At 48.1% G+C, this 13,176-nt stretch overlaps 2 protein-coding genes across 3 annotated transcripts; both read left to right on the top strand.

Moving 5' to 3' along the window:
* Nucleotides 1-597: 597 nt before the first annotated feature.
* On the top strand, nt 598-4,592 carry LOC120686969 (organic cation/carnitine transporter 7-like). 2 transcript variants are annotated; one of them, XM_039969145.1, is made up of 7 exons: nt 654-724; nt 816-893; nt 1,785-2,053; nt 2,332-2,569; nt 3,264-3,804; nt 3,893-4,095; nt 4,194-4,592. In XM_039969145.1, the coding sequence occupies exons 3-7, from the start codon at nt 1,785-1,787 to the stop codon at nt 4,416-4,418; spliced, it is 1,476 nt and encodes a 491-aa protein (XP_039825079.1). In that variant the 5' UTR covers nt 654-724; nt 816-893; the 3' UTR covers nt 4,419-4,592. The 2 variants fall into 2 exon arrangements, with proteins under 2 accessions (XP_039825078.1, XP_039825079.1); XM_039969144.1 differs by lacking the exon at nt 816-893 and having other exon boundaries at nt 598-724.
* A 2,163-nt stretch (nt 4,593-6,755) lies between these two features.
* On the top strand, nt 6,756-13,124 carry LOC120687011 (protein STRUBBELIG-RECEPTOR FAMILY 5-like). Its single transcript, XM_039969147.1, has 16 exons — nt 6,756-6,995; nt 7,097-7,235; nt 7,382-7,453; nt 7,535-7,600; nt 7,689-7,760; nt 7,864-7,935; nt 8,087-8,158; nt 8,247-8,312; nt 9,940-10,005; nt 10,083-10,342; nt 11,015-11,286; nt 11,593-11,858; nt 11,976-12,096; nt 12,170-12,306; nt 12,461-12,617; nt 12,770-13,124. Exons 1-16 carry the CDS (start codon nt 6,890-6,892, stop codon nt 12,902-12,904), a joined length of 2,079 nt encoding a protein of 692 aa, XP_039825081.1. The 5' UTR covers nt 6,756-6,889; the 3' UTR covers nt 12,905-13,124.
* The last annotated feature ends 52 nt before the right edge of the window (nt 13,125-13,176 follow it).

A 13,176-nucleotide genomic window follows, 5' to 3' on the forward strand; every position in this document is an offset into this window, starting at 1 on the left:
GGTGCGCCGGAAGGAGGTCTTTGCAAAAAAAATTAAAAAGAGGGTGGGGTGAATCAAATGGCTATGATATACAATATATTTTACTTTGCACATATTTGATCAAATGGCTATAATTCATTGACAACTCATTTTCTTTCGTAGGATGTATTAAGATCTATTTGAACTTTATAAGTTTTCACAAATAATTAATCCAAGTATACGTATGACATAGAACTGCATAAGTGATTTCGTATCTATCAGATCTTTTATTAGTAGTAGTAAATAAAAAGAGAATAATGTGACAGCTAATGATGGTTAAACCATCCATTCAAAAAATCTTCCAAATACACCTTATAAAAGAACCTATTTATTGCTAAAAATTTACATAATTTATTTACTCTACACATATTTGATTTAGGATCGAACGGTGAATGATGACTCAAATGGCTATGAGTCTTTAGCAATACTCAAATTGTACTATTTTATAAACTTTTCGGTTTCTTTGTGTGAAACCCAAGATTTGTTGTTGTTATACCAAACTCGCCAAGAAATCCGACGGGAAAATGTGTCACTTTTGTGCATGGGACAAAAAATATCGCTGTTCTTGGGGTACTAAGGTGTAAAACGACAAATCTAAAAAAGTGGGCCGCCCCAGTCAGTCAGTCGTCGCCGTCGTCGCTCCGCCCTCTCTACGTTCCCGGAGAGTCGGAGGCGCCGCGCTCGTCACGCCGCCGGCTCCGACGAGGTACCCTTCACCTACCAATCGCGCCTCTCACCCCCTCTTCCTAGCCATCGACCCCCCTCCGTTCATGCCTTCCTCGTAACCTGTTTGCTAGATTGGCGTGTCCGCTGATCCCATCCGCCCGTCTTCCGCTACGCGGGCTGCAATTCTTGATTTCGTTTCACCCTCTCCGGTATGGGACTTCTATGATTCAGTGAATCGTTGCGGCTAGGCATTCAGTTTTGTGGGGATTGGTTCTGGATTTGGTAATGGGGAGTCTACGGTGCAATTTATTCCCCAGTCCAGTGTTTCAGGCTTCTCTCTTCTTTTCCCCACACGGTGTTTAGTTGACCAGTAGTTTGTTCTCAGTTGGAAATATGCTTTATTTTGATATCCTGAACATTTAGATTATTCGGAAATTAATTTTGGTCCACCTTGTTCCTGGTTTTTGTGCCAGGCTTCTCTTGAGGACACAAATCTGAGCTTTACTTTGATGTCCTTACTGTTTAGGTTATTCGTAAGTTAATTTTGGTCCACATTGTTACCTGTTTTTGTGATGCACTCTTCGCTTGAGGAGACAAATCTGAACTTATTTGCCAGTATTAGTAAGCAAAAGCTGCCCACTTTAGTTGGACTGTGCAAAGAATTACTGCGCCTTTTCACAGAGGATTGGAAATTCTCAGTTAAGCAGTAAGCCAATTACTTGGTTGTTACAATTTAGAAGCACATGTTGTTCTCCTTATGTGCCAAATTCAGTTCTTTCCCCAAACTGAATATATGAATTTAGAAGGTTAACTGATGGTGTCATATTCATATAGGTTTTCCTTTTTGCTATTGGTACATATGGTATGGTGTCCAGATTGCAGGTTGATATGCAATCGGATCTCTGACACTCTGAATATCAGGTCCATGCAACAGCGGAAGTTTTACTTCATATTTTAAAAGACTGTCATTTGTTCTGTTTGACTATGGAGTTAGTTATTTACCAGTGCACAGAAAACTGTGGTCTTTAGTTATTTTAGCAAAGCTTAGTCCATATCCCCCATCCCCACATCTGTTCTTCATTTCTTCTTGCTTATTTCAGATGGAGGATGGTGTATCTACTTATACTGTGGATGAGGCCCTTGTGTCCATGGGGTTTGGGAAATTCCACGCATTTGTCCTTGCATACTCCGGGATGGCTAAAATCTCTGAAGCAATGGAGATGATGCTTTTGTCATTTGTTGGGCAATCAGTTCAAGCTGAATGGGAGCTTTCGGCACAGGCAGAAAGTCTCATAACAAGTGTTGTTTTCGTGGGGATGCTTGTAGGAGCATATGCATGGGGCATTGTTTCAGATAACTATGGAAGAAGGTAGGTTCTTCTTTACTTCCTTTTTCCATTGGCTGTGGGGATTTTATTATGGTTGTTCTAACCTTAAGCAATGCAATCTTTTGCAACCATAATGGAGTAATCGCACACAAATGCCAGTAAGAAGCTTAACCTAGGCATCTTGAAGTTTTTGGATTTAGTTCTAATCCTTGAATATCCTCTTTGTTTCCCATATCTACATTTTACACAGTGATAGTTACCCATTTTCCAACATGCAATTAATTTTTGCTCATTCTAGATCCCTTCATGCTTGTCTACAGGGTTGGGTTCAACTTCACAGCCATTGTAACTGGTGGGGCTGGTCTTCTTAGCGCTTTTGCTCCAAATTACTTATCTTTGATTGTACTGAGATTTATGGTCGGTGTTGGACTGGGTGGTGGACCAGTTCTAGGTTCTTGGTTCCTAGAGTTCATCCCTGCTCCTAACCGAGGAACTTGGATGGTTATGTTCTCAGCATTTTGGACTGTTGGCACAATAATGGAAGCTTCTCTTGCTTGGGTAAGTCAGTATCTTTAGCAAAGCTAAGATCAATTTTTCCAAGTTCCCTTATGTACAATAACCATTTGAGATATTTTTAGTTGGCTAAACATATAGAATATCAGATTGTTCTGAAATATTTGGGTTATGGGTAAATGCTTCAGTGGATGTTGCATTCTATTTACTAACACAGCATGCCATCTTGATTGCTCAGTGCAGATGTCCTTTTTTTTCCCTACTAGCACGCAGAACTGCATATATTCCATTTAGGTTAGGAAAAGAACCAGTGTACAAGATTAGAGGTGAGAGACGAGGGGAAGGGTTAGTGGAGAGGGTCCCTGATTCAAATAAACAGATGCACCACAAACAAATGAATTGGCAGTATGGCACTAACTAGGATTGTCAACCTACCAGCTTATGCTAGCAGGTCTGCTAGTCTGCAGGCATTGGCTGCATATCACAGGTCCATGTGCAGATGTTCTTATGTTGTCCTTATTACAGCAATTGTAATTCAAGATTAGGATGTGCTTTGGTCTTTTGTTCGTACATAGTTCTAATGAAGCGAACATTGACATCAATGGTAATATATATGTATATGTCTAATGGCACTATATTGGCATAAGTGGTCAAATGACATGCATGTTCATTCAGATCTGTGACTATTGCTATTTCCGAATTCTCCACAATTTTCTTTACTTATCTGCTTAATTTGCAGGCTGTTATGCCAGCTTTTGGCTGGAGGTGGCTGCTGGCACTTTCATCATTGCCATCATTTGCTCTACTACTCTTCTACCCTGTGACACTGGAGTCACCAAGATACCTATGCATGAAGGGTAGAATAGCCGAAGCAGTTCATGTTTTGGAAACAATGGCACGAGTGAACCGTGTTACCCTCCCCTCTGGTCGACTTGTCTCTGGCCATCGGACAGAGCTTCATGAGATTGGGGATTCCTCAGAAACAGCACAATTGGCAACAAATAAGAAAAATAATACTGGTGATCTTGCTACCAAATCTGAGATTGGAGGCCTCAATGCCATATTGAAGCTTCTATCTCCAAACTTAATCAGATCAAGTCTTCTACTTTGGACGGTTTTTCTTGGACATGCATTCTTGTACTATGGTCTTGTTCTGCTAACATCAGAACTGAATCATGGAAATAGGATTTGTGGATCAGAAGAGGGAGCAAAAGTGACCACAGCAGCCCACATAAATGATGAAAATCTCTATAGAAATGTATTCATCACCAGCTTTGGAGGTACGTGTGCTATTAGCCTATGGTCAACAAAACATCTTCAGAAACCTTGTCTTCAAAATTATTCATATTTAGGCCAACAATGATGCAGAGGTCCCTGGCCTCCTCCTATCTGCTGCCATTGTGGACAAGATCGGGCGCAAGCTCTCAATGTCTTCCATGCTTTACATCAGTTGCCTGTGCATAGCTCCACTTATGTTTGCTCAGACAGAAGCTCTCACAACCATCTTTTTATTTGGTGCACGGGTTTGCATCTCAGCAAGCTTCACTGTTTTGCACATCTATGCTCCTGAGGTCTGGTTACTCTTTAAGATCCTGTACTTCATTACACTACATAACTCTCTTGTCCAACCTCTGAAGATCGTTGCATTCCTGCGTGCTGTTCCCTGCAGATTTACCCGACTGCAGTCAGGGCCACTGGTGTTGGTTTTGCGAGCTCAATTGCTCGCTTTGGTGGGATCTTGTGCCCCCTTGTGGCCGTTGGTCTGGTGCACGCATGCCACCAGACGGCAGCCATCCTGATATTCATCACAGTGATGCTGGTCTCCGGCATCGCTGTGTCGTACTTCCCCCTGGAAACAAGTGGCCGAAAGTTGAGCGACCACATCGCCGCATAGAGCTGAATAGTTTTGTGATTCGGTGGGATACACACAGAATCAAGGCCCAGAGGCCATTTTGTTTTGTCCGTTCTTTGATAGAGGATGCAAAGGGAAAGAAAGAGTAAAGCAGGCATGAGATGATTAACTGATTACATTGCTTTCAATAGAGATTTACACTGATGTTTTGAGGCGTGCTCTTGTTTTCTTAAGATGGTAGCAGTCTGGACTTTAAACGTCTCAAAATTTATCTAAAAGAGTAAAATGCACCGGCGGCCCCTGAACCCCTGAACTTGGCAGGGGGTGTCATCCCGGTCCCCAAACTTCCAAAATACACATCTGAGTTTCTAAACTTGCTAATTGGTTCACGTGAGGTCCAAATTACTGTTCCACTTGTTAAACCGTTAGCGTGTGATGTTGACGTGGACTTGATATGTGGGGCCCACATGTCAGGTCCACCTCCCTCCTTCCTCTGCCTTCCTCCCGGCCCCTCTCGGCCGCGAGGCCCGCCGCCGGCTGCGGGGCCCCTGCTCCACCGCGGGGCCGCGCTGCTCCGCCCCGCGCACGACACGCGCCCACGGCCGCGCCGCCACTCCCGCCGCCGCGCACACGCCATGGCCACCGCGCGGGCCACTGATCGAGGGAGCAGGAGAGGGCCGCGCCGCCCCTGGCCACCGGGACTCGGTGCCGCGCTCGCCCACCGCACCGAGGGAGGAGGGGAGGGCCGCGCATTCCTGTATCCGGCGTGGGTGGCCACCCTGCTCGCGCTCTGCTCCGCCCTCTGCTGCTCGCTGGCGTGGGTGGCTGCCCCTGCCTCGGCGAGCCGGCGTGCGCCCTGCGCTGGCCTCCGACAGAGGGAGCAGGGGAAGGGCGGCGCCCAGGGGGAGGAAGCAGGGGGGCATCCCCTCCTCCTTCCTCACCGGCCGCGGCGGCACCCCTCCTCCTCTTTCCTCGCCGGCCGCCGCTCCTCCTCTTCCTCGCTGGCCACGGTGGGCGCTCCTCCTCGTTTCTCGCCGGTGCGCCCTCCGCGGCCGCGCAACTCTGTTCTGCCCCTCGGCACCCCACGCCCCTCCGCCGCATCCTGCTCCGCTCCACCGGCAGCCCCTGTTCCGCCCGGGCGCCTCCTCCAGCAGCACCCCTCCTCCGGTCACGCGCGGCGGGGTGGGCAGACGGCGGTGGCGGCGAGCAGGTGGCCGCGGCCCTGCTCGGCTGCTCCCTCCGCGCGTTGGCAGCGGGCGGGCGGAGCTGCGCGCGGCGAGGCGGAGTGGCGGCGGCGCGCGCGGGCCGGCGCCCCTCTCCTCCCTCGATTTGGGGCGTTGAGCTCCTCCATGAGCTGAGGTCGGCGTCGGCGGCGACACAAGAAGAGGATCAGTGAAGAGGAGAGGGCGACGGCATGAGAAGGAGGGAGGTGGGGCCCCACATGTCAGGTCCTCGTCAACGTCACACACTGACAGTTTAACAAGTGGAACAGTGATTTGGACCTCACGTGAACCAATTAGCAAATTTAGGAACTTAGATGTGCATTTTGGAAGTTTGTGGACTGGGATGACACCCCTGCCAAGTTCAGGGGCCGCCGGTGCATTTTACTCTATCTAAAAACACTTTCAGAATCGATACTGTTTACTCAAAGTTGTCCATCTATAAAAAAAATGACGGAAAAAAACAAAAAAAAATATTTCCGTTGCCGGGACTCGAACTATAGATGGCCATTTGGCCCGATACCCATGGGGCCCGAAGCCCGGCCCATATTAGCCCGACCCGAGCACGGCACGGGCCCGAATATTATTGGGCTCGGGCCGGCACGGGCACGATAGCGGGGCCGTGCCTGGGCCTCACTGTCAGCCCATGGACGCGTCCAGGCACGGCCTGAAAAAGGGCGGCCCGATCGGCCCGATGGGTAGCACGATAGGCCCGTTTAAATACTATATTATCCATTATCAAACTCTATTTAAACATTTTCGGGCCGCCGGGCTGCCGGGCCAAACGGGCCGGGCCGGCCCGATTAAATCAATTTCGGGCCGTGCCTGGGCCGGCACTTCAGACCATGGGCAGGCACGGCACGGTCCGTTAATATTTTCGTGCTTAAGCGGGTCGTGCCTAAACGGACCGTGCTTAGACGGGCCCGGGCCGGGCCGGGCCGCCCGTTTGGCCACCTATAACTCAGAACCGGGTCTCTCGAGTGAGAGCCGAGTATCCTAAGCAGCTAGACTACAACGGATGTTGTCAGTGTAGCCGGGCTGATTGACGCGTAGAGGTAACTATCAAAGTAAAAGTAGCGGCTTCCCGCCACTCTCGCTGCTTCAATGGCCGCACCCGCCTTCCTCCCTCCAATTTCTTCTCGCCATCTCTTCCTCCTCCGTTTCCTAATTTTGGAAAGCACTCCTTCCCACCATCGGTCCATGAGAGAGAGGAGGAGGAGGAGGTCGGGTGACGCGCGTGGGGGTCTCCTGCATGCTCTCAGCTGAGACGCGCCGTGCTCCCCTTGGCGCGCGATGGCTCGGCGACGGCGCCCCCTGCCGCCGCAGCCGCAGCTCGTCGGGTTGGCCGTCCTCCTCTCCGTGGCGGTGTCTGCGGCGGCCAAGACCGACCAGCCTGACGGTGAGGGTCGGCAAGTCCTCCCATCGTGTTCTTCCCTCGGCGAACGCATCGCATCGGTCATGGTTCTGAACATTCTCTGTATTGTTGGCTCGCTATTTCAGTTGCGGCGCTTAATGTGATGTTCAATAGCATGAACAAGCCATCTCAATTGTCCGGTTGGAAATCGAGCGGCGGCGATCCCTGTGGCGACGACGAGGAGTGGAAGGGAATAGAATGCAGCGGCAAGTTTGTGACAGAAATGTACGTAGTTGCTTTCAACATTTATCTAAAATAATATGCTTGGAGGAGAAGAAGGAAGATGATTGATAAAGTCCTAAGGACCTTTTTTTCTAGCAATGCAACATACTCACTGCAGTTTTTTTTTCTAACCATATTGCTTAGAGCAGTAACTTGTCGGGGCTTGGACTAAGCGGCACGCTAGGCTATCAGCTATCAAGCTTGAAATCAGTAACCAAATTGTGAGTTGCCACAGCGACTTCCTGCACTGATCATCGTAGTTATGCAACTTAGTTGAATTTTCCTTGTTTTACGTAGTACAGCGATGCGAGCAATAACAATCTCAACGGCGATATTCCGTACCAGCTTCCACCAAACATGGTTCAATTGTGAGCTTCCATTATTCTCGTCCGTTTACAGTTTCCTGGGTTCAGGCTGATCCAAGCATTCTTTCCTGTTATTTTTTTTTCAACGCAGAAATCTTTATGGAAATTCTTTTACTGGAGGAGTTCCTTATTCAATATCTCAGATGGAAGATCTGGAAACACTGTAGGAACTCCAATTCGCATTCTGCTCTTATTTATGTTCCCTTCACACGATCATTATTTTTGCCTGCATTAATCACTCTAATTCCTATTTTTTTGAACCACAGAAATTTAGGCAAGAATCACCTAAATGGGCAGTTGACAGATATGTTTTCGCAGCTTCCAAAGTTATCAACACTGTAAGTTAAGCAGCAAATTATAAGTTCTTGGCAATTAAAACACAACTTATTTTCTAGTAGCTAAGATGTTATTGTAGTAAGCCACTAAGCCTTTCTATATCCCATTTTGGATGACCTGTATCTGTATGACTTACCTCAACTGTTTTATCAGGGATATCTCCTTCAACCGCTTCTCAGGTAGCCTGCCCCAGAGTTTTCAGCACCTAAGAAACCTCAAGACACTGTAAGGAAACTGAAATTTACACATCCTAGTAATCTGTATGCTCTTCCAGATCTACAATGAGTGCTATTCTTTTCAAAAATGTGTCCAGGAATGTGGAGAGCAACCAATTCAGTGGTCATATAGATGTTCTGGCCAAACTTCCACTTGAGGACCTGTAAGTATATCTGAAAGTAAATATCACATTAAAACCAATTTTTCTATCATGAATTCATGACTCCGGACATATGTGTGGCGGTGCTGTGCACAGAAGTACAATATAGTAAAATGCCAATAGCTGTAAACTGTATCGCCAGATTTTAAGCATGTAACGGATACTCGTTATATTATGGGTAAAGTCTATTTTTGGCCATCCAACTCTTACCTCGGTTTGGTTTTGACCATTGAACTCCAAAACCGGGTATCTTCGACCACTCAACTATTAAAACCGTTCACATTTGGCCATCCGGTAGTTTTGCAGGGCGGTTTTCGCTAACGTGGACGCCACGCGGCAGTGGGGCCCACCTGTCAGTGTTACCTCATCTCTCTCCTCTCTATATCTCCCTGCTCCCCTGGCTGACGGCGAGGCGGCGGCGCGAGCAGTCCGGGCGGCGACGTTCACACCCCTGCTCCCTTCGGCGGCATCCCTCCCCGCGGCGACGGAGTAGCTCCATCGGTGGAGGAGGCGGCAGCGACGGCGCGAGGAGGGACGGCGGCTCCAGCGTGTCCGAGCACCGAACCGGCGAGCTCCGCGCCGCACGGGCGGGCGAGCTCGCGGGCGGAGCGGGGGCCCTTCTTCCCTCCCCTATCTCGCCGCGCCTTCCCTCCTCCCCTCCACCCCCCATCTCCTGCGCCGAGCGCCTCTTCTCCCTCCGCGCCGGATCGAGCAGGGAGCTCCTCCGCCGTGCCTCCCTCGAACTCGGATTCACGGCGCGGCGGCGAGGCGAGGCACCATGCGCCCCTTCCCCAACTCCCTCCGCCGGCGAGGCGGGGCACCAGTGGCGCTCCTCGGCAACGCGGAGTTGCATCGCGCGATGGTCGGGGCCCGCTCACCCGTGCGGGCCATCGCCGAGGCCGACCTCGAGCAGCCAGACCTCGAGCTCGCCTGCGGAACAGAGGCGCGGGCATGGCGAGTGGAGCCGCGGGGCCGGCCCTCCCTCCCTCGATTCGACTCGGCGGCCTCGCCCTCCCTCCGCGGCGGCGTCACCAGCACGTGCGCGGGCGGGGCGGGGCACAGCGTGGTGGAGCTGCGCGCGGAGCGGCGGCTGCACGGCGCGTGCGGAGGGAGGGAGGAGGGAGGAAGAGCAGTTGGCGGCGGCCCTTCACTCCCTCCTCTGCAGGCGGTAGCTCCCCTGGTCACCCTCCTCGACCGGCACAAACACGGCGGCCGAGGACGCGGACGGCGGCGAGCGCGGGACGACGGCGTGCGGGGTCCTCGGCGCCGAACGCGCGGCCGCTTCCCTCGACCCAAAGCCGTAGCCGCACGCCGCTCAAGAGAGAGAAAGAGGGAGATATAGAGAGGAGAGAGAGAGGGAGGTACGCTGACAGGTGGGCCCCACTGCCACGTGGCGTCCACGTCAGCAAAACCACACTCAAAACCACCAGGAGGCCAAATGTGACCGGTTTTGAGAGTTGGATGGTCAAGGCTACCCGGTTTTGGAGTTGGATGGCCAAAATCAAACTCGGGCAAGAGTTGGATGGCCAAAAATGGACTTTACTCTTATATTATATACTGTGCATATTTACTGAAAAGTGCACTTATCTTTGTGAGAACTAAGCTATAACGATTTCCCCTTTGTCTCAAGGAATCTGCAGAACAACAAGTTTACCGGGTGGATCCCAAGTAAATTAAAAGACATCAACAATCTACAGTAAGTAGTAATTCCAGCCAATATAATCCTATTTTTTGCAATTGATGAATTCTTACAGTCCTTGGCACATCCTGAAGGATTGGAGGGAACCAGTGGTCGTCCGGATCAGCTCCCCCAGGCATGGAGAAGGGCTCTGCACAGGGAGCCTCTTCAGGTGGAGGGAGTAGCAGTGGAATAAATGGTTTCGCTATTGGAGCAATAGTGATAGCGGTGCTTCTTGCAGCTCTGATTCTCTTGTCTGTGTTGAAGAAAAACCATTCCTCTGACTCATCTCATTACCTTATGGACGAGTCAAGTCACAACAGATCATTTGCCCCGCTAGTTGATGACGGCAGAGGTACTTATGTTCATGATATGTTTTATAACTAGGCTTATAGCCCGTGCATTTGCGCTTCTAGTATTGAAAATTCAAAAATTTGCATGTCATTGTATCCTTACTTAAAGATTATACTACTTTTTTTACCATACATGTTCATTATTGTAAATTATGTCTTATTGTTGATTAAAACAATTCAACTATGATCTACCTATAATAACAATTTGATTTGTTGAGCTTTAATAATATTATGCAAATAATTATCCTTAATTTTATTTTATTTTGATTGATTGTTGTTATCTTTAGTTTTTATTAATAGTATATATTTGTAACTGATACATAGCTAAATGATATTTTATATTTAATTTTTCATAATGGTATTGGTGGGTGATTTTTAATTAGGCAGAGGGGTATTTTAGGCTAATTTTTATCGTAATTGCAGTGGTGGGTAATTTTTATTTTTTCTATTTTTCTCTAATTAACGTGAGAATTTCTAGGCCTTGAGAGCGAACATGGAGGCTCCGTTTGTTGACCAAATAATAAGATAATAGATTAAAAAAATTATATAGTTATGCATTGTACGCTCGTCATTAAATCATGATGAGTCAAGAAAGGCCTCCTTCCCAGATGATTTGTGTGGCATCTCAGGGATGAACACTTACATATTGCTTTCTTTTATATATATATATATAGTTCATAAGGAATCTTCAGCGGTCAGCATGAAGCCACTGGAGCTTTCTTCGTCACTAAGCAGTAGAACACCATCTGCAGTGCCTCGCAAGTCGATTAGTGACAATGAGTTCGAGAACAAACTAAACCTTTCGAGGCGGAGCACAGATCCAATCAACCTTGTGACTTATTCATCATCAGACCTGCAAGCAGCCACTGGCAACTTCCATAATAGCAGGCTACTAGGTCAGGGGACAATCGGTGGCGTTTACAAGGCAAAATATACCGATGGAACGGTAAGATCTTACCATGCCTCCATAAACCTATGGCAAAGGAACTTGTTTGCAAGTACAACATAAATATTATTCTGCATCCAAAATTTTAAATTTTATGTAGTATAGCATGTCCAAATATGTTTTCAAACTACTCATCAGTTATTCCCAACAATACTTGTATCATATAGTTGAACCAAACTTGACTATTAATCTGAACAATAGGCATCAAATACGTTTTTACAGTAGGATCTAGAGTTCTGAACTTCATATTGACTTTAGGTGTTGCATTCCCACAGTCCTAACCGTTTCTCATTAAAAAAAATTCAGGTGCTGGTCGTTAAGAAGTTTGATCCTTTGAGCTTCTCAGGAAGCAGTGACTTCGTGGATCTCGTGAACAGCATTTCCAAACTGCGCCATCCAAACATCTCTGAGCTTGTTGGTTACAGCTCAGAGCCTGGGCACTACATGCTGGTCTATAATTACCATATGAATGGATCCCTCTACGACTTCCTGCACTTGTCTGACGATTACAGCAAGCCACTGACCTGGGACACCCGAGTGCGGATTGCTATTGGTACTGCTAGTGCTCTGGAGTAAGTTGACTAGTAACATTTAAGCCTAGATCCAGAATTTTGTATACACCGTCAGGCACAGAGGGGTACGATGTTCAGAGTTCACAAGAAAAGTGTTAAGATTTCTTGTTGGTTCAGGTACCTACATGACGCCTGTTCACCACCAGTGATCCACAAGAACATAAAGGCATCCAATGTGTTGCTTGATGCTGACCTCAACCCTCACCTGACCGACTGTGGCCTTGCATACTTCTATGAGGTTTGCGTACTGTCTCTTCTTGCATTAGATGAACAAGTATGCTTGTAAAGGCAACGTGATATCAACTCTGCAGGATACAAGTGAGAGCCTGGGACCAGGGTACAATCCTCCAGAGTGCACAGGGTCATCAGGCTATGTTATGAAGAGTGATGTCTACTGCTTCGGTGTCGTCATGCTTCAACTATTGACCGGTCGGAAGCCCTACGATAGGTAACTGAAGAAATAAAGAATAGCCTCCTTCCACTTTGGACTGCACATTTTGTGATTCCAGAGCAGGCAAAGCTTGTCTACAGAACATTTTGTTTGTCAGCAACTCCCAGGAGCATGACTGCAGTTCATCTTCTGATGTTATTTGTGACTGCAGCTCAAAGCCTAGAGCGGAGCAGTCCTTGGTCCATTTTGTCTCTCCACAGCTTCATGACAGCGACGCCTTGGGAGCTCTGGCAGATCCTGCACTGCGTGGCCTGTATCCACCGAAAGCACTGTCCCGCTTCGCAGATGTCCTCGCTCGCTGCGTTCAGGTGAACTGATAGAAATACGCATAGAGGATCCAATCCTCCTTCGATGATGAATTCTTTCAGCTTCAATGCTGAAGGCCATGGATCACCTAAAACAAATTTAGCTCTGAAACTCCGAATTACTTTGAATATTGGTTTTTCTGGTGGTGTTGCAGTCGGATCCAGAATCTCGGCCATTCATATCAGAGGTGGTGCAATCACTCCTCCAATGCGTCCAACGTACCACCAGCAGCAGGAGGATGGGCGGCCTCCACAGCATCTCACAGCGAAGTGATGACTCAGATTGGTGATGCTTCTGCCTCTGCGTCCATCTTGTTGCCATCCTGTTGCTGAAACTCTGAAACAGAACCTAGATGTGCCGCTCTTGTCATGCCATTGTACAAAAGGAAAAGGCTTTACTACACAATCTGATTGCTCAAACAGTGTGACAAAAACAAGCTGGTTAATTTAGAGAATGTAAATGAGAGCGCGTGCTCTTGTAGTGAGTAGTGATATGGCAATTGAATTGAATTCTTCTGCCCCTTGTTTTTATTATATGTAAAGCACACAGATCTAGTATTTC

The sequence above is a fragment of the Panicum virgatum genome, chromosome 2K (assembly GCF_016808335.1).
Source record: "Panicum virgatum strain AP13 chromosome 2K, P.virgatum_v5, whole genome shotgun sequence".
NCBI lineage: Eukaryota > Viridiplantae > Streptophyta > Magnoliopsida > Poales > Poaceae > Panicum > Panicum virgatum.